Source organism: Takifugu flavidus, chromosome 18 (genome assembly GCF_003711565.1).
Source record: "Takifugu flavidus isolate HTHZ2018 chromosome 18, ASM371156v2, whole genome shotgun sequence".
Classification (NCBI taxonomy): domain Eukaryota; kingdom Metazoa; phylum Chordata; class Actinopteri; order Tetraodontiformes; family Tetraodontidae; genus Takifugu; species Takifugu flavidus.
Window position 1 is genome coordinate 4,549,738 of NC_079537.1, and position 17,829 is coordinate 4,567,566.

General features: G+C 42.7%; 5 protein-coding genes and 1 long non-coding RNA gene across 9 annotated transcripts; 1 reads left to right on the forward strand and 5 right to left on the reverse strand.

Annotated features, from left to right (window-relative positions):
* Positions 1-4: 4 nt before the first annotated feature.
* nme3 (NME/NM23 nucleoside diphosphate kinase 3) lies at positions 5-2,119 on the reverse strand. Of its 2 annotated transcripts, none has more exons than XM_057015238.1 (5): positions 1,967-2,119; positions 1,301-1,431; positions 1,127-1,228; positions 878-990; positions 5-622 (listed from the first exon to the last, which is right to left on the reverse strand). In XM_057015238.1, the coding sequence occupies exons 1-5, from the start codon at positions 2,010-2,012 to the stop codon at positions 505-507; spliced, it is 510 nt and encodes a 169-aa protein (XP_056871218.1). In that variant the 5' UTR covers positions 2,013-2,119; the 3' UTR covers positions 5-504. The 2 variants fall into 2 exon arrangements, with proteins under 2 accessions (XP_056871218.1, XP_056871219.1); XM_057015239.1 differs by lacking the exon at positions 1,967-2,119 and adding an exon at positions 1,636-1,926.
* A 500-nt stretch (positions 2,120-2,619) lies between these two features.
* Positions 2,620-4,158, reverse strand: mrps34 (mitochondrial ribosomal protein S34). The gene is made up of 4 exons (XM_057015237.1): positions 4,056-4,158; positions 3,441-3,814; positions 3,309-3,351; positions 2,620-3,093 (listed from the first exon to the last, which is right to left on the reverse strand). Exons 2-4 carry the CDS (start codon positions 3,756-3,758, stop codon positions 2,795-2,797), a joined length of 660 nt encoding a protein of 219 aa, XP_056871217.1. The 5' UTR covers positions 3,759-3,814; positions 4,056-4,158; the 3' UTR covers positions 2,620-2,794.
* A 231-nt stretch (positions 4,159-4,389) lies between these two features.
* spsb3a (splA/ryanodine receptor domain and SOCS box containing 3a) lies at positions 4,390-8,670 on the reverse strand. Of its 2 annotated transcripts, XR_008947159.1 has the most exons (8): positions 8,484-8,670; positions 7,597-7,806; positions 7,324-7,504; positions 6,971-7,158; positions 6,768-6,870; positions 6,439-6,564; positions 5,315-6,318; positions 4,390-5,222 (listed from the first exon to the last, which is right to left on the reverse strand). XR_008947159.1 is itself a non-coding variant. In XM_057015235.1 (7 exons), exons 2-7 carry the CDS (start codon positions 7,720-7,722, stop codon positions 5,921-5,923), a joined length of 1,122 nt encoding a protein of 373 aa, XP_056871215.1. In that variant the 5' UTR covers positions 7,723-7,806; positions 8,484-8,670; the 3' UTR covers positions 4,390-5,920. The 2 variants fall into 2 exon arrangements, 1 of the variants encoding a protein (XP_056871215.1); XM_057015235.1 differs by having other exon boundaries at positions 4,390-6,318.
* Positions 8,671-9,216: 546 nt separating this feature from the next.
* On the reverse strand, positions 9,217-12,751 carry atp6v0ca (ATPase H+ transporting V0 subunit ca). The gene is made up of 3 exons (XM_057015240.1): positions 12,495-12,751; positions 10,458-10,641; positions 9,217-10,346 (listed from the first exon to the last, which is right to left on the reverse strand). The coding sequence occupies exons 1-3, from the start codon at positions 12,568-12,570 to the stop codon at positions 10,142-10,144; spliced, it is 465 nt and encodes a 154-aa protein (XP_056871220.1). The 5' UTR covers positions 12,571-12,751; the 3' UTR covers positions 9,217-10,141.
* On the forward strand, positions 10,268-11,758 carry LOC130515157 (uncharacterized). Its single transcript, XR_008947160.1, has 2 exons — positions 10,268-10,407; positions 10,907-11,758. It is a non-coding gene; the product is annotated as an uncharacterized LOC130515157 (long non-coding RNA).
* Positions 12,752-14,052: 1,301 nt separating the features above from the next.
* ypel3 (yippee-like 3) lies at positions 14,053-17,351 on the reverse strand. Of its 2 annotated transcripts, none has more exons than XM_057015243.1 (5): positions 17,035-17,351; positions 16,189-16,307; positions 16,012-16,055; positions 15,615-15,723; positions 14,053-15,053 (listed from the first exon to the last, which is right to left on the reverse strand). In XM_057015243.1, exons 2-5 carry the CDS (start codon positions 16,303-16,305, stop codon positions 14,964-14,966), a joined length of 360 nt encoding a protein of 119 aa, XP_056871223.1. In that variant the 5' UTR covers positions 16,306-16,307; positions 17,035-17,351; the 3' UTR covers positions 14,053-14,963. The 2 variants fall into 2 exon arrangements, with proteins under 2 accessions (XP_056871223.1, XP_056871222.1); XM_057015242.1 differs by having other exon boundaries at positions 17,050-17,349.
* Between the last annotated feature and the right edge of the window lie 478 nt (positions 17,352-17,829).

Genomic DNA, 17,829 nt, shown 5'->3' on the forward strand with positions numbered 1-17,829 from the left:
AGGATTTTATGACTATTCTGTTTTATTTTGAAAAAGCTTTGACAAGAGCAGAAAGAAAGTGTCTGCCTGCATCGCATTAAGCATGGTTTCGTGTCACTTTCGATACCGAGGTGTCACAAATACAGCCAGATCCTCAAACATCACATAATCATCATTTTGGTCTTTTACATTCAAACGGCCCCACAAATAATCGTTAAAATAACAGAAATGCACTTGAGTTTTCAACATAAAAATGAAGAATTTGGATGAGCTGGTAAGAAATTGCTCGCATTTTAATATGAAGCTGTCAGTCCCTGATGAAATGTCTGTAAAAAACATGTGTATTGCTCCACAAGTCATAATTATTTCCTTCAAACTGTAAACTTGAGTAGATGTTCGGGTGTTAAAGAACACCAGAGGATCACTAATCCAACTAACAAAGAGGTGAAGCGACTACACCAATAGATGAGGCTGTGATGCACATTATAATGACACTAATAAAACACTGGAGCAGAATGCAGAGCGTTAATTGTAGATCCAGCTGTTGCTGCTGCTCTCCCAGTTCTGCAGTTCATGCGGGTGAAACCACAGGGAGATCTCCTTCTGGGCGCTCTCCAGCGAGTCACTGCCGTGAATCACGTTCCTGCAATGTGGGGAAAATAGAGAATGTTTCTAGATGCAACAGTGCAGTCACTTAGATATTAATTCAGCATCAATACAAATGTCGGCCCAGCTTAGAAAAAGCCACAGAAGTTAAAGAAGCTGAAAGAATAAAACAAATATAAAGTGACTTTAACTAGAGGTTTGATTTACTCTGACTCACTGGCACGTGCTAATCTTTAAATTCACTCCTAACACCCAAGTCTACAAGCCTGCTAAATGTCTGTTCCCCTCTTACCTGCTCATTTCCACACTGTAATCTCCTCTGATGGTTCCAGGCAGCGAATCCGCAGGGTTGGTCTCTCCCAGCATCTTCCGTGCAGTCTTGACCACGTCTTGACCCTGCCACACCTGCAGCAACACACGCGTTTATATGACAACCGCGCATAATCATCTCTGTCTCCTACAGATCCCTGCAGGCGTTTGGCCAATCAAAAGTTCAATTATTCAATTATTATGTGCTTGAATCCCAAAATGGGAATCTCACCATTGCCACAACTGGTCCAGAGTTCATGAAGTGCATCAGTTTCCCAAAGAAAGGCCTACTCCTCAGATCAGAGTAGTGTGTCCTCAGAAGGTCCTCAGAGGCCTGAAACACATGCATGCTTAACCAAATGGTTCTTTGTTTAGGAGACAGATTCGTTTGGAATAGAATCAATACCTGCATGAGTTTAAGGCCCACCAGTTTGAACCCTTTCCTCTCGAAGCGGCGCACGATTTCTCCCACCAGCTTCCTCTGAACTCCATCTGGTTTTACAGCAATGAAGGTGCGTTCGTTTACACCGGTCCAGCCTAGAGGGAGGATGACACGCAGCAGGAAATTCAAGTAAAAGCAACAGCATCTCAAGATAAATCTAATTAGTCATCTCAAATCAAAGTGAATTAGAGCTGCAACCTAAATTGTCATTAAAAGTTCCTATATTAGTTTATAATAAATCTAGCAACAGATAAGTGTGCAAAACTATATTTAAGTGCAACCTTGAGTACATGCATTACCAATATAAACTTCAAACACCCAAGACAAAACAGGCTCCATTGGCAACTGCACAGCTCACACCGGTTCTTGTTAAAGGGGGAAAACACATGCCCTAGAGATGTGATTTAATGCATTTTAAACATTTAAATAGTTAGAAAAGCTCTATGAATGTCGTTGAGGGAGGCACACATGGCTTCACCGGGGAACTGTGCTCCTCTTGAGGCTAACCCAGGTGGTCTGGGTCTACTGAGTCAGCGTCTCCTGCGTTAAAAACCGTGAACATGTATCGATATGAAATTCCAGTTAAGGACTTGGGGTACATCAGTCCATACAAACGGAGAAAACACATACCGGACTGAAATATGGACGCAAATATGGACAAAATGGTGCAAATCATTTTAGCCGGTGGACGGAGCTGGAGCGCGCTGACAGTTCCGAACTCTCCGAATGACGTAATTTCCGGAGTCACTCTTCGGCAGAAATCGGGGGTGTAGCGATGGGTTACTTAATTCATGCATTAAACTAAATGTGGCGATATTAAGGTTGGTATATACAACAATGGTGTAGAATTTAATTAACGCATGTCATACAGTAATCTCTGATTATGTCAGATTAATTCGACCAGCCGAGCCCACCCCCCGTCATGGCTCCAGTTGGTCCGGTCCTCTTGCTTGTCCTGCTGGGAGAAATATTGCCAATCTGGAGGGTCTGCAACACACCCGGGAATCCACTGCAACTGCAGCCTGTCGAGTCAAAAAACTAACAGCTCGTTCTTCTAATTAAAGTAACACTTTTATATACCTTGAACTACATTTTGAGTGGACCCAATATTTAAAAGTACATTTGTTGACTTTTTTTTATGTGGGATAAACTTGTTTAATTTTTAGAATGCTTTTATCCACCAATGTGACATTCGCAGAATAAGGCTAACAAAGCAGAGATGTGGTTTGTGTAGTATGTTTGTCAAAGATGTCTGTAAAGCACTTCAAAGGTACGGAAAATAGTTAGGTTCAATAGTTACACCCAAGTTTAATACTTAATAAAATCACATTACATGCAAAGATGGCCATTTCAAATTAAACTGGTTTGAGTCCATGACTTAATAGAACCGAGATACAAGTGCTTCCAGACAGACAGACTTCTTCACAGACACATTTTTTGTGTTCAGCCCCAGGAGTATCACACTGCTGTCCCCTCTGATCTTTGCCGCTCTTGTTCCTGTTTCCGGAAATAGTCTTTGCTCAGCAGGACATCCCTTTTTAAAGGCAGCAGTGGTTCCTTTGCCATTGCGGCTCCGTGTGTTTTCTTATACTCTGCCAGAATCATGGCACGGAGGAGTGGAGGGTAGTGGACGTAGCGAACAGGCGGCTCAGGAAGTGGCTCAAAGTCCTTCACCTGCTGCTCCATGTGTTTAGGAATCAGGCGCCAGTCATGGTACATCACCTTGTCCACTTCTTTTTCCTCAATTTCTGTTTTTCCTGCAGAGACAACCAAGTAATATATGAAGTGTGTGTGTGTGTGTGTGTGTATATATATATATATGAATTCTTTATTTCTTTTAACATCGACACACATGTGTAATGGAATAGTCTTCATATAAAATAATTTATACTTTTCAAAATTAACTTATTTCCAACAAATAATTATGAAAAATTAACCATGATTTCATGTATAGAAATACTTCCATTCTTACCTTTGTATGTGAGGATGCCCCATGCTTTTCCGTGGTCCATGTTCTTGAAACCACAAGAATCAATGGTTATTTTACTCGGGTTGTCACAGTTCTACAAACGGGTACCTAATGTGCACTGGCTGGATGGCTTACCTCAGCCATGTAGTCCACTTTGACCTTGGTGATCTGCCAGTAGCTGGGCTCTGTGTGGTCCTCCAACCAGGACTTTCGAGTAAACAGGCGACCTATTCCGAACATCCTCATCCCCGCCAAGAGGGAGAAGAGACGACTTTCCCTGCGAACATCCTGCCAAGCCAACACGGGCAGCATCTTCCCCGTTAGTGGCCGCTTCATCGTCTCATAGTCCAAGGCGTACTTCTGAGACTCCCGGGGCCGAGATTTCAATTCCCGGTACGCCCGGATCTTCCGAGCCATTTCTGCGATGAGGCGAAGTCGCTTTTTCTTCACCATCTTTGACGTGGGGGGTGTCTAAGGTCTCACAGACAAAACCTTCTTCAGCGTTTGTTCTGCAAAGTACAATTTTATTATTACTTTTTATTGTTGTTTTTAAAGCACAAACTGAGATTTTTAGACGTTGTGACCGCGTTGTTGACCAAAACTACAGGGAAAGCATATTGCAGCACTGACTCGCGTTGGATTCAAATATCGTTATGAATAATTCCCTACACAGACAACAATATTAGCACCTTATAAACATACGCACTTGAAACCTAAACTCATATTATAAATGAAAACACTTAAGTTTACCTGATTTAAGCTCCCAATTCCACTTGACCTCCGCAAGAAGAAACACGACTTCCGCTTAGGACTCACTTGGTCCTACTCTAAAAACATTCCCTATGAATACGCGGCTGCATATTTTGTTCCGCCTTGAAATAAATTTTAACGCGTTGAAATGACCACTAATGCAATGTATTATATATTGCGTTTATATGTAGATTTGCATACATAATTCATAGGTAATTTTATTATTGCGATAAGGACAGGTGCTGTTTGACAGATTACTTATGTATCCAGAAATGTTTTAGTCCATAATGAAAAAACACACAAAACAAAAAAAGAGGCAAAAATATATGCTGAATTGCTTTCATATAGTTTATAAGCACATCAATTACTGCCTCTCCATTACAAACGTGGACAGAGGCTGGTCTCTTAACAACACTTAACAATAAGCACAATATAGTTGAACTTGATTATTATGATTGTGACAAATAGACATTCTGATTTGAACTTCATTCTACTCCCCTAAGCAAATAATGGGCACATTGATTACTTTGTGCATATTTAGCATTCATTTTATTTTCAGATGAAAATCATGCTGCCACAAACAGCCAAGTAAATTTTATCAGAACCTGTATTATTGCAACACATTATAGAAGAAACACTTAGAATTGTCTTATCTACAGTACAATAGTAAGAAAAGAGTGCGTGACTGTATCATGTGAAGACAAATACTGCAATCTAAAATTAATTTGCTGGTCTACAACTAAACTGGATTACAAGAACTATGGGTATAAGTCAGCACACAAGTGGAGAATGAAGTGTTTTATGTCACACTGCTCCAGGTCAATGACACTCGTGTGCCTTCAATTTTGGATGTCTCCATCATAACACACATTTTTTGCATTGCATAGAACCTTAAATCCTTGTGTACATTAGCTGAAACAAACACCCACAGAAGGCAAAAACAAAAGAAGGGCTGTTTTATCTATGAAGAATTAACATGCCGATCATTTTAAGAATTATATTCCAAAGAACCTTGAATTTATTTCTACACTAAATGTAATGTTATGCACAGGTTAATCCAGACTAAATGGTCCTGCTTTTAAAAACGAGCTTTGAAATGTGTATGTGTGCATGTGAAGAAGCAAATACAAATTTAATTAAAAAAAACACTTCTGCTGAACATTCACTCTGCAGAACTGTCAAATGTGATTAAAGTCAAATTTCATTCTAAGATTTTTTTGCCACATTAAAATGAAATATAAATACATTTTTTCAAATACATTTTTAACCAGAAATTCTCATACTTGGAGATTCGTAATAGTATATTTTGACTCTTATTAGAAAAATAAAAATTCAATTTTATGTTCCTTGCCATGATTTGTGAAGTGAAAAGCTACTCCAGATTGTTTTAGATTTGTAGAATTTGATGTAGAATCCGACATGTAGCCCATATTATAGGAGCACGGAGCAGAAATAGTTGTTTTTTAGTCTATTGTAAACATATCCTGAATTACTGATTCAAAAACACTGTATGTAAATGACCCTTTTTATGACAGACAGACTGTCTGCATTGATGCAATCGTCCTGTTGCACATCTAATGTGTTCAGTCGGTACTTGCTTTCACTGACACATCCTCCCCATTCACTGAAGGCAACAAGGTTTACACCACGCTGTGGTCAGAACTGAAGCTGAACATGGGATGAGCATGAACTCACAAGATTGAGAGTTAATCACAGTAGATTTGCCGGCAGTAAAGCCACCGCAGTCTGTTCTGCGTGTGGGCTGCTGCTGGTCGTTCTCTCCATTACTGACACGGCTGATGCTGAGGCATGTGGGAAACACTCGATTAGATACCACAATAGAATAAAGTCTGAGTCAGAGGAGGTCACATCCAGCGGCATCGCTTCCTCTGACAGGCTTCGGGGTCAGACGCGAAACCCTCCGAGTCGCTCTCAGAGGACGAAGGTCCGGCCACAGTTTGCACGGGCAGCTGTGAGGGCTGCGGGTGCTTGGTCCCGTCCGCCGCCTCCTCCGCGCTGCCGCCGTTGAGGCTGAGCACCCAACCCAATTTGTTGTGGAGCAACTGGCGAAGGCCCGGCGGCAGTGGCAGCACATCCAGGGCGTCTATACTGTCCGGCACCAGCTGGCGGAGGCGGGCGCAGCAAAGGTAGAGCAGGGAGGTCGGCGCGGAGCAAGATCTGATCACCTTCATGCTGCTCTTCGCAGCGGTGGAGCACGCCATCGGGTAAAACCTCTTATTTCGCATCTCTGTGGTGGCAACTCCTGGAGTCAAGAGACAATAGAGGTCTTTATCATCAGGGGGGACGTGAGCCTATAATGCGATAAGATATGGGAGGATGAAGTCTGAGATTTCTGGCCGCTACTGGGTTCAACAGGACTCACCTATACATTTACGGTTCTTAAAGAAAGTAAGCGTGCCATGCCACGTGTCCAGATGGACTCCAATGATGGACCCTTGTCCAAACCGAGAGGAGAAGTTCATCTTGTCCCCTTTATGATGCAACAAGCCTGGCCAAAAAAGCAAACAATAAGCTTTGTTTTTCATGTTTACCTTTCATTTGTTGTTTTTATGACTATGATGGTGCTTAAATAAGACCAGCACAGGGCGAAATTGAAGGTGTTGCACGACAACAGTCACACAAGCACGAACACTCGTGACATCATATGGAACGCATAGCAGGGAACACCAGTGAAAGGTGGTTTAATCTTACCTGTGTAGGACAAACCCCAGCTGTCTGTATCTTTTCCCAACAGGCTGCAAAATGTGTGTCTGTACTTGTCTAAATTGACATCCGAAGTACCAACCCCCACCATCTGTACACAATTAAAATCTGAGTCAGCAGACGAGTTTGGCATTTTCTAATTTTGGTTTTGCGTAAATGTGCCGATTGTTTGGACCGAAATGGTGTTTTACCATGTCTGTTCCATACACTGGAGACGTCATCTTTATTTCCCAAAAGTGTTGTCCTTCAGCCATCTCCTTAGAGCCGCGAACAGCTGCCGTACCACAGCTGTATTCCGAGTGGAAGCTCACTTTCCGATTTTCACAGCTCAGTAAAGTTGCCGTCGATCGGCTGTTGGTGTCCCAAACCCAATCAAACTCTGAAAAATTGGTGGAAACGTGTGAGACTTTATATCTGATTAGATGGATGTTTATCCGTGGGGAAAATACTGAGGGTTAAATAATGCTGTTAAACCAATAGTTTACACATGCAAAATAGGAATCCCATACATGGTAACCAAGGGAGTGCAACATTCATCCTTTACCTTGGTCATCCTCTCCACAGTGACAGTCCTTGACCTGGTGAAAACCCCGTAGGCGAGTGTTGTAGCTGGTCTCAGCCTGCGAATCGCAGCCACAGTAGGACTCTCCAGTCACAGGCACAGCACTGGGGACGGGAGGGACCACCACCGGTGAGAAGTCCACCTCAGAATCAGAGTCACTGAACTGGAGAAAGAATACATGGAGCATCTCTTAGCAGCGTCACTTTCAGACTATTATAGAGTCATTTTCTACAGGACACGGGAACACTTGCTTACCTCTAAGAGGTCATAGCTCCAGTCTTCACTTTCAGAGGCCAAAACGAGTGCCCGGGCATCAGCATCCCGCCTTATCCCACCCCAAACATATCGCCACGCACGACTGTTCCTGCTTCTCCTTGACATGACAACAGCGGCCTCAACAGTCCCAGAATCAGCCAGTCAGAACACAATTGATTCCAGCTGCTTTAAAAAGCATCAGTCCAGCAGCTAGAAGACAACATGACAACATGAGTGTGTCAGTTCCTGTCAAAATATTTGTATTTGCTTTTACTACAGGGCTTGGGGGGGGGGGGGGTGACTGTGGGATCTTATTATAACACGTAATAAAACGCATCACACAGCAGGTTTGTCTTGTTGCATGCCAGCAACAACAGAGTCTCGCCATAATTGATGAGTTATTCCTCCAGGTACAATTTAGTCCCATTAAACTCACTGTGGTGGAAAGCTATTGACTCACTATAAAACAGCATTTATACCCATCGTTTACTGAGATTACTTAGCTGATTTTAATGTCCCTGCGGTGCACTGACGCGCGATGATGTCTTCATGCATATTTATTAGACAGAATAACGGTAGCGACATTTTCGGCGCATTGAACGGGAAATTAGCATGTTAGCATAACAAGGTCAGAGGCGCTACAGTTCATCTCCAGTAGCCTTCAATAATGATTAAACCATACAACACGGGTGTCCCGTCGGTATATGTAATCACTCACGGTCTATTGCGCATTTTGCATTTCTAATTTTTAAAAATGTGACCGCAAAAATGAATTACTGAGCGCAAGAGCTAGGTTTGCAACTAGCACAAACGAGCTAGTTAGCATCTGTAGGCTACCAGCGGCGATCTGCTGGAAGATAAGATGAGATGGTTGTTTTTATTATTACCTGCCAGGTGTTTTCACACGTACGAGGGTGCCTGAAAATCGGAGATAACGCCACATCAACAATGCGCATGGAAACGACCTACTGCCGCCTGACAGACCGGGGAAACACTTCCCCCTTTATCTGACCCACTTTGGGCTGATGGTAAACAAACAGCGGGGGAGATTCTTCAGGGGCTCTCGGCGGTTTTCAGCCACACGAAATCTGGGTTTAAATTTGGGTTCCGGGGAATCCTCAGTTCCCATAGGCATAACCATTATGATCATATTTGACTATTAATAGTATTTGAATACTCCAAAGAAGAAAACATGTCTCTGCATCACTCTTTTATTTCAGATGAGGACTGTTTCAACTCTAAGATAATTTCCACAACCGCATGGAAAATCTTTTCTACTTTTACATAAACGGAGGATCCAATTATATTTTCATAAGTTGGAAGTGAAAGTAGAAGTCAAATGCACACCTCAAATCAGTTTTCTCAGGTAACTTGGGCATGGCAGCAATAATTGTAATTAGGCTTGCAGAATGCATGTGTAATATATTAGATCATAAGACCTGTTATTCTTCAGTAGTAGACAGCAGAACCTTATTCCGTTACATACTTATAAAACACTTAACCTTTGCAACACTATTTTGAACTCTGAACCTTAAAAAAGGCCAAACTGTCTCCAGTGTTGCTTTTGCGTTCGTCCCATTCCCATAATATAAAATAGTCATTTAAAAGGCTGGACAGGAGTTCTGGAGGAGGCTGAGTTTTATTTGGAAATCTGACAGGCATGGCTGAACAGTGAACTCTCACCTTTAACAGAAAAACAAACAAAAATAATACAGCAGCACTACAGGTAAACAATACTAGTGTTCCCGAATGTCATTTTAAACATAAATGGTCTCACACACACACACGTCATCCTCACACACACAGCCAACATGTGGACATCCTCCATTATTAATCACACTACATCCAGAGGAATTCCAAGCACTTAAACAAATATCCACAGTGCAATTAACCTAACTATACACAGATCATTTAGATATTTTGATGTATATAGGGTCTTTCATAAACATTATTCCATTTAGACAGCTTTGATAGGTCTTAAACTTTTAATAAATAGTGAAAAAAAAATAGTTTTTGTAAGCTTCTCAACACTGACTCAAGAACAGTCCCGAAAACAATTGAAAAATAAATAATGAAATAAATATATAAATAAATAAAAACACTAATGTGCACAATTCTTCAGTCTGGAAATGGAGATAAACGCACAACCGATAAATAAATAGAGGAGGGTGGGGGTGGGGGGGGGATAAACGTTGATATTCACGCTCACAGCACGGACTACTACATTTACAGGAAGTAGATGGGGGGACTCTGGATCACTGTACAGGTTAAAATCACACAACGAATCGAGCAGACTGTCCACACATTATCACACAACAACCAGTACATCTTCATGCCCGTTCTGTACGCACAAGACCTGACACAAGTGGATGGCTTTTGACAACATGGATGGATCACATCTGCCCAAGACACCGGCTGTCACGCCGCCATCGCTCCGCCGCCATCCCATCCTGTCAGACCCGCGGGGTGTAATGGAAGTAGGTGAAAATCTGGTTCTCGCTGCTTTGATGTGGAATGAATGAGGACGGTGTCTGAGGTGGGCGTTTTATTTTGTGGACAGAATGAGGGCCACGATGAGGCCGTAAAGCCCCAGCACCTCGGCGAAGATCAAGATGAGGATCATGCCCACGAAGAGCCGAGGCTGCTGGGCGGTGCCCCTCACGCCGGCGTCCCCCACGATTCCGATGGCGAACCCGGCTGCCAGGCCGCTCAGGCCCACGCTCAGACCAGCGCCAAGATGCATGAAGCTCCTGCAGAAGAAAAGCCACAGATATCTGGTTAAGATCTACGAGCAGCCGCCAGGACACAGACGTAAGTGAAACATGTCTCCGATGTCTCCTTTCTCCTCCGGACCATCTTACTTGTACAGGGTGACTCTCTCAGAGATGTTGTTTGCTATCAGCACCGCCACCACCAGCCCGTAGATGGCGATGATACCAGCCATGACCACGGGGATGATGGACTTCATGATAAGTTCTGGCCTCATCACGGACATGGCGGCGATGCCCGTTCCGCTCTTCGCCGTCCCATATGCTGCTCCTAATGCTAGGGGAAGAGAAAAAGAGGATTGTGTCATTCATTTTCACTGTTAATGCTACATGTTTTTAATTCAGCAGGAAGTTTGACAATTAAACACCCATCTCACGCTTACGTCCTCACCGAGAAATGATGCTGGTGGTTTTATTGATCCTTTAAAAGGCTACTTGCTGCTAACCACACGCCTCTTTAATAGTACTATATCAAGGTTTGCTTGTTTTTAACCACAACTCCAAAAGATTCTCATTCTAATGCACTGCACCTTTCCCACCAGGCAGTGGGAGGGAGACGGCATGAGGTGTAGCGTCAGGATTAAAAACAGCACCAATCTACAAGACTGAGCACACAGGAGTCACAGAGAACTGCCGCTCCACAAATCCTCTTTCTGCAAACACACAGGAGTTCTGTGCATGCATGACAGATAAGACTGTGTCAATCAGCAGCTGTAAGGACTTAAAACTGTACAGTGTTGGGGAACAACAGGGAATTACATTATTACTGGGGAAACAGAAGCCATGACCATTCCAAAGGTAGAGACAGCAAATTTTTGAGCGTCTGCAGGCCAATTTAAGGCATGAATCGGCTGAAGCTGGCCGGACAAAGCGACCGCGTATGCAGCTTCTGACGCACGCCACTAAAACATCCCGTTTCCAACCACTCGTGCACAGAAACGCAAAGCTGCGGCCGTTGTTGGGAGGAAGGAGAGCGAGAATTCTACCCAAATCTGAAGAAGTGACAAAGACACAAACTCCATCGCAACTTTCGCTGCCAAATATTTGTTGCCGAGCAACTTCCATCTCAATAATACGCCGATTGTTGCTGGAGACTTGGAGAATTCTGCGATCATTTTCTACACGCTCCTGTCGGCAAAGACACGTTAACAAGCACATGATTCCTTCATTTATACTCACCTGTTTCTCCATGAGAGGAGTCTTTTCTAACTAGATGTACACTACAGTATTACAGTTAAAAATATCTATACACCGGTATTTTTTATCCTGTATTAAAGATCCTGTGTGAATTATTGCAAAAACACAGTCCTTCTGTTGGATCCGTCATAATCCATCAGCCATTGTTGCAGATTAAAAATAAATAAATCTGCAAGGATGCAGTTTATCATGAGGCATATCTCTAAATTATAAAAGACTTTTATTTATGAGTTGACCATGAATTAAGCCTTTACTTGATGGGGGGAGTGCTGTAGTGGTTTCTAAAAGGGATCTGTGAGACGTCTGTGTCATCTTGATGTCATTCTGTATTTTCTCATTAGGGAGACGGTGATGCGTGTGCGCGTCAGCCGTGCAGCAACGACTATGGGGAGTGCGTGGATAAATGGGTGGCTTTTTCCCTTTAAATAAGGACAAGGACGCCTGGGCCTCGCCGGTGCTCCGGTCGTGGAACGGGGGAAGAAAATGTGCACGACATCTGCACCCACCCCCGGCTAGAATCGCGCTAATCCTGTAATTGACGCAGATCTGGGCTTTTTCTGTGCAGCAAAAAAATAATAAATTAAATGATTTCATCGTGACATTAAAAATGGCCGGACCAGGGACACGGAGCCTGCGTCACCGAGCGAGAGAATATAGCGAGAAATGCTTCATGGCTCCTGCACGGAGGGGGTGGGGGGTCGCTACGTTAGCGGGTGGTCAGCAGCTCGATCTCGGCGCAATCCTCCTCCTCCTCCTCCCCCCCGGATTGGGCCTCGCATCCCTGACAGGTGCGTGTCTGCCGGACTCATCCACTAACACCCTTAAGACAGCTCAGCGTTGCCCATTCAGGCGGATCCGACGCTGTGCTAAGCTAACGCGGCTAACACGATGTCGCCAAAGGCTGAGATGTCGGAGGGAGCCGCGGCTACTCACCGCTGAAGACCATGGCCGCAGAGGCTCCCATCACACCGAAGAAGGGCGAGTACTCGGGGCTCTCGTCAGAAGACATTCTTGCACTTTTCTCGGGGCGATGCGGCTACGGAGCAGGCTGTGTTCCCGTTGTGTGTCGGGCGTGTTCCCTGCGCTTCAGCTTGGGACAGGTTAAAGCACTGACGGGGGGGCAACAACGTAGCTGCCAGCGAGGATCACCGGTGTAGAGGAGGAAAATGGCGAAGCGGAAAAAGTCACGTGATCGCCCGTGTCGGGCGAGTCCATCTTGCCCGTAGCAGGTGGACATGGAAGGTGACCGACACACCCGAGCTAAAACAACTAATAACTCCGTGAAATACGCCTTAAAATGGCCCATTAAAAATATACCTCGTCTTATATTTGTATACATATTTATATTTGTGGCACATTTTAAGATACCTCTCGCGCGATTTTGAAAAGAATGCACAGTGAGAATATTGTGGTATCTTCTGCTGCAAGTGCACTGACTGCAGTTGGAACGCTGATGCGTTTGGTGTATTTATTTTGATGTTAACAAGAATTATATCAACGACAGACCTTTTTGCATAGTTACTTGTAATAGGACAAAGAAAGAGAGATTTATTCGCACAGTGTTCAAAACCAGCCAGTTCACCCACCTGGATATGCACAAATGAATACATAAAGATATTTATTTAAATTTGACAAGATTTTACGCACATCAAAATATCAAACACAAAAACAGATCAAAACAGTTGTCAAGGTGACATAACATATGGGTGTTTCTACTGGACATTTCAAAATACATTAACTTGGGTTCACACCGTGGACGTGTGCTGCCAGGATATAATCAAGAGATTACGGTACTTTTGAGACTCTATGCATCACTTTAAACTCATAGTTGTTCATCCTATTTATTGTAAATACCTTCATGTATATCAGTGTGCTCAAAATGCACCAGCCCACCAAGATGTAACTGTCATTGATGTATTTCAGTTTCAATATGAGCAAAATACTTTTTTCTGCACTTTTACAGCTGAGAGACTGATCTCATTCACCTGATGTTTTGGTTTGTTTTCACAGCTGCTTGTTTATGACTTTCTGCCACTAAAGTGGATCAAAACGTCTTTGAGACTACATGAAGTCATATTATTCTTTACTGCTACAGATTGTATCCTAGTTAAAAAGTAACTCTTTACTCTTAGAGAATAACACCAACTTGCACGTCTTTCTTTCTATATACAGTTTGATGGTTTTCCATATATAGATACAAGCCAAAATGTTGAAATTGAGCAGATATACTATGAATTAAACATTCTGATCACATACAGGGCCTTGTGTGTCTCTTTCTTTTGGTAAAAGTAATTTAACTAAGTCCTCGTGCTAAACTTAACGTGTCTATGCATCATTGCAACAGACTGTGATGGATGTTACGATACGATGGAGGATCAGCAACCCTCCGTGTTACATTACGCACTTTGGAAATAACTGCCTTTCCTCCTTCATCCGTTGTCTTGCACAAAACGTGAGAATTTAATGAAAAAAAATCAAACAAACCACTACACAGGTGACAGACTTGCTGTACTTTAATGAAATATTAAAATAATACAGTTTTAATGAGAAAGCATTAAAATCACCATAAATATGCTACAAGGTCATTCTAATCACACTACCAAGACTGCGTAAATGTAAGTGTGTTAGGTTACACACAAAACATGTAGGACACATCTCCTGTGAGGACTAATGCTTCTCGACCCCATCCAGCTACAGACATCTTAGTGCACGCTGCAGACACACAGGAATACCTACAGACAGCAGACACACCCTCCAGAGATAAGACTGCCCGCAGGTGATTGTTTCCACACACGCCCTCCCCAGTTTAAAATAGTTCAACATTCTGATTGACTTACGTAAAAGGGATCTTATCATAAAAACATTGAATTTTGATTCTTTTTTTAAAAAGGCCTCACTTTAATGGTTCCTATCTACGACCTGTAGCATTTAACAAACTTCGGGCAAGTTTAAATGTGCACCTTAAACTGAAATACCTGCATCTGATTTGCTTTTTTTTTTTTTTTTTTTTTTTAAATCAGATTTACATTGGCCTTACTCCTGTTAACAATTTCGTGCTTACTGATAAGGCTTTAATTGCAAAACCCACTTCAACATCCAACAGGCGCGCGTACATGCGTTACTACTTCACCCCGATGCCCACACGCAAGCATACAACCCACGCATTCACTTATTCCACTTCTCAGCACAACCAGCGATTGGACTAGAAATATCTGCACCATGTGTTGTGGTTGCTGGAAAAAATAACACATATAGATAAGGCATCACATGCTAGACTTGGCAGAGTGAAAGTGTGGCACAGCGATGGCTTGTACACAGGACGAAGAAGCTACTCTGAAACCCTTTTAAGCAGAGGGGAAGCAACTTTTGAAAAAGTCATGAAGAGAGCTGAAGATCTCCGTCTCAGTCCCAACCATTGTCCTTTATCATGTGGGACAGCTCAATAATGAACTTGCCCTCCTTGTACTTCTGACTCAGTTCGAATGCCCGTTCCTGCAAAAACAATATACAAAAGAATAATATATAAAATTGTTGATTCCATATTTATTCACAAATTTGTTTCATATAAGGACAGAGACATAAGAGGTGATGTTTTATTCAATAAATCCAATAGATACTAAAAAGAAATAGCAAGCTGTTAATCTTGATAATACTGACAATTACTTTCTTAGTAAGTTAATTGTATCAGTTAAAGAGAAAAGCAACAAAAAAAGATAAAGATGGAAAAATATTTACAAGTAATGGGCAAAAATCAGGACATTTTAATATTCTTAAATAGAGTGGAATATTAACATTTTAAAAAGTATACCGGGAAAAGACCACTGCTAAGACTGATTAGTCCCCTGGCGACCGTGTAGAGGTACTGCAACCCTCGTTTCATAATCGTTCACTAATACAAAATAAACACTACACTTTTAAACTAAATCATCCTTGGGATTTTTCTTAGAAATCAAGTGGCAAAGTATATTTCACACCGGCATCTGATGTAAACAAACTTTTAACATATCAAAACAACAGGACAGTCAGCATTTATTTGCAGGAAAAGGTGCTTACATATTTCCAGCCCAGTGTGGTGTGACAGTTTTCACAGTAGATATCAGCTACTGCATGCAGTCCCGTGAGCAGATGCCTCTCCTCTGCAGGCCCACAGCCGATATTCACTCTGAAAAAGTGCACAGATGTCAAACAATTCCTTTGTGTTTATATTAGCATTCAACCACCCAAACGCTGATTTAATGATCCTGCAAATTTGCTTATTCAAACTAAATTTAAATATATAAATCATAGTTAAAGCCCAAGGCTTACTGACCCACTCAGCCAGAAAGAGTTTGACTAGTTTGAAGTAAATAGCAAAGTTCACCAAAGCACTTATTGGTTTATAAGCCTACTTTTTGCAAACAGGCTTGTGAACTGACAATTTAATACATTCAAAAAAAAAAAGTGCACTCACACAGAATTGAACAGGTAGGCTCGGCCCTGACTGCCCTGGAAAGACTAAAGGCAGAGAAGGAGGAAAAAGAATAGCATGTATTTTAGGTAAATCGCAGCTACAACTATCAATAATAATATTCCGTGATAAACATTGAGCGTTCCAGGTCAATGAAATGACGGTTAACTAGCAATTCACCTTGGAAATAAGGTCATCGTGGTTGGCCAAGTGGGCGCGACAGTGCACACAGCTGTAGCGACGGTGGCACGAGTCCAGGTAGGCCTGGAATGTCTTGGCCTTTGTCAGCTTCACCATGCCTGTGCAGGAAGAAGGTCGGAGGACGGTGAAAAGCTGGACAAATCATGCAAATGGAAAACAGAATTCCGTTCTCATATTTTACACTTTCCAAACAGAAATGCCAGTTCCATTTTTGTAAAGAAACACCTGCAGAAGCATTTCCCAGGGTTACAGAGTAGTTAATGCATTTCTTTCCACTCACAAATTAGATCATTTAAAGGCAATCAGACGACACAAAAACTGCAGTCCTGCAACAGCATTCCTCTCTAGGCTAAGGCTTCATAAAAATGAGGGGAAACCCCCAGAAAAGACATAAAATAATGTATGCAGGAGCAGAGATATTGCCCGGTTTAAGCTATTTTAAACATTCACACTGCAGGAAGTGTTTTATTTAACCCTTTGGCCTATAAATCAGACAGATCTAGATGCAAACTGCGGGTGCTGTAATAGGTCTGTATATGCCTTCATCTATCTCAGGGGGAAGTTTCAACTGCATGAAATTGAGGTTGAGACTTCCTGGAAATCTGGACTACGATTAATTCTTTCTCTTAATCCTATAGGGCCTATATGCGCTGCCTCATTTCGGCAACACCGGTGACCGTCTATCAAACGGTGACACCCGACCGGCCGGACCGCACATGCCCGCTAAAGTGGACAAAACTGTGACCTAGCTAGCGCCTTGGCTAACTGGGTAGCTTCGGCGTCAATACGCGCAGCTCGGAAGCGCATCGTGTGCTAATTTCTCACCGTCTGTCCACTCACCTGACGAGACAGAAGCCAGACGATGTTCTCACTGACAGGTGAAACGTATTTATTAGATTCTGCTGGGTTAATGTCGGCAGCGTCGACCACGCTCTGTCCGGCAGAACAATAACGACAGACAACAGAGCTCCTGCACGCGCGTCAGCTTTTCCCTTATTAAATTGGATTTATTTTTGGAAATTTTCTGCAAATCGCTAATAAAAGTTAATAGCAGAACGTGCAGCCCAGTCTCTAAGGCGACCGTGTGATGGCTACGGCGGCGGACAAAGTGTGGCTCATCTATAAAAACACAACAGAAGAGGAAGTGCGAGGAGAGCAAAACAAATCCCGGTCAACCAATAGGAACGCGCAGCTGACGTTTAGTATGTGGGTCAACCAATCAGATGCGTTGGAGGGCGGGCTCTCTGTGGCCCTAGGGGTTTGGGATTTATCAGATACAAGTTTATCAGGTCTGCCCTGTAGATTTGGGCGAAAGGCCTTTAGATAACTATATATAACAATGGCAACAAAAATAATACGAAATTAGCGCCTTATAGAGACGGATCTATTCTTTCAGTTCAGTGTAAAACGTGATGTAAGTGATGTACTCTTACCTGAATGCAATGGTCCTGACACATTTGCCTCATAACACAGGTTAAATCAACCACACCAGGATCAGTGGCTCAAGTAAGCTTTAGTACTGAGCAATGAGAAATGAACGAGACAATCTTTGAACTTGGTGCTTTATTTAAATCTGCATAAAGGCAAAGACTTTGCACCGGAATACCCCGCACTTCTAGG

What these genes read in the sequence shown, in the direction of transcription:
- nme3 (XM_057015238.1), bottom strand. Translation starts at nt 2,012, where the DNA reads ATGATTTGCACCATTTTGTCCATATTTGCGTCCATATTTCAGTCCG. An exon ending in TGCGTCCATATTTCAGTCCG is followed by an intron (nt 1,432 to 1,966) that starts GTATGTGTTTTC and finishes TCCTCCCTCTAG; the next exon opens with GCTGGACCGGTGTAAACGAA. An exon ending in TGGGCCTTAAACTCATGCAG is followed by an intron (nt 1,229 to 1,300) that starts GTATTGATTCTA and finishes CATGTGTTTCAG; the next exon opens with GCCTCTGAGGACCTTCTGAG.
- mrps34 (XM_057015237.1), bottom strand. Translation starts at nt 3,758, where the DNA reads ATGGTGAAGAAAAAGCGACTTCGCCTCATCGCAGAAATGGCTCGGAAG. An exon ending in AAGTGGACTACATGGCTGAG is followed by an intron (nt 3,352 to 3,440) that starts GTAAGCCATCCA and finishes TGTGGTTTCAAG; the next exon opens with AACATGGACCACGGAAAAGC. An exon ending in GGGCATCCTCACATACAAAG is followed by an intron (nt 3,094 to 3,308) that starts GTAAGAATGGAA and finishes TTGTCTCTGCAG; the next exon opens with GAAAAACAGAAATTGAGGAA.
- spsb3a (XM_057015235.1), bottom strand. Translation starts at nt 7,722, where the DNA reads ATGTCAAGGAGAAGCAGGAACAGTCGTGCGTGGCGATATGTTTGGGGT. An exon ending in CTGGGGTTTGTCCTACACAG is followed by an intron (nt 6,565 to 6,767) that starts GTAAGATTAAAC and finishes TTTTTTGGCCAG; the next exon opens with GCTTGTTGCATCATAAAGGG. An exon ending in TAAGAACCGTAAATGTATAG is followed by an intron (nt 6,319 to 6,438) that starts GTGAGTCCTGTT and finishes TCTTGACTCCAG; the next exon opens with GAGTTGCCACCACAGAGATG.
- atp6v0ca (XM_057015240.1), bottom strand. Translation starts at nt 12,570, where the DNA reads ATGTCTTCTGACGAGAGCCCCGAGTACTCGCCCTTCTTCGGTGTGATG. An exon ending in TGCGGCCATGGTCTTCAGCG is followed by an intron (nt 10,642 to 12,494) that starts GTGAGTAGCCGC and finishes CTCTTCCCCTAG; the next exon opens with CATTAGGAGCAGCATATGGG. An exon ending in GAGAGAGTCACCCTGTACAA is followed by an intron (nt 10,347 to 10,457) that starts GTAAGATGGTCC and finishes TTTCTTCTGCAG; the next exon opens with GAGCTTCATGCATCTTGGCG.
- ypel3 (XM_057015243.1), bottom strand. Translation starts at nt 16,305, where the DNA reads ATGGTGAAGCTGACAAAGGCCAAGACATTCCAGGCCTACCTGGACTCG. An exon ending in ACGATGACCTTATTTCCAAG is followed by an intron (nt 16,056 to 16,188) that starts GTGAATTGCTAG and finishes CTCTGCCTTTAG; the next exon opens with TCTTTCCAGGGCAGTCAGGG. An exon ending in GCCTACCTGTTCAATTCTGT is followed by an intron (nt 15,724 to 16,011) that starts GTGAGTGCACTT and finishes GCACTTTTTCAG; the next exon opens with AGTGAATATCGGCTGTGGGC.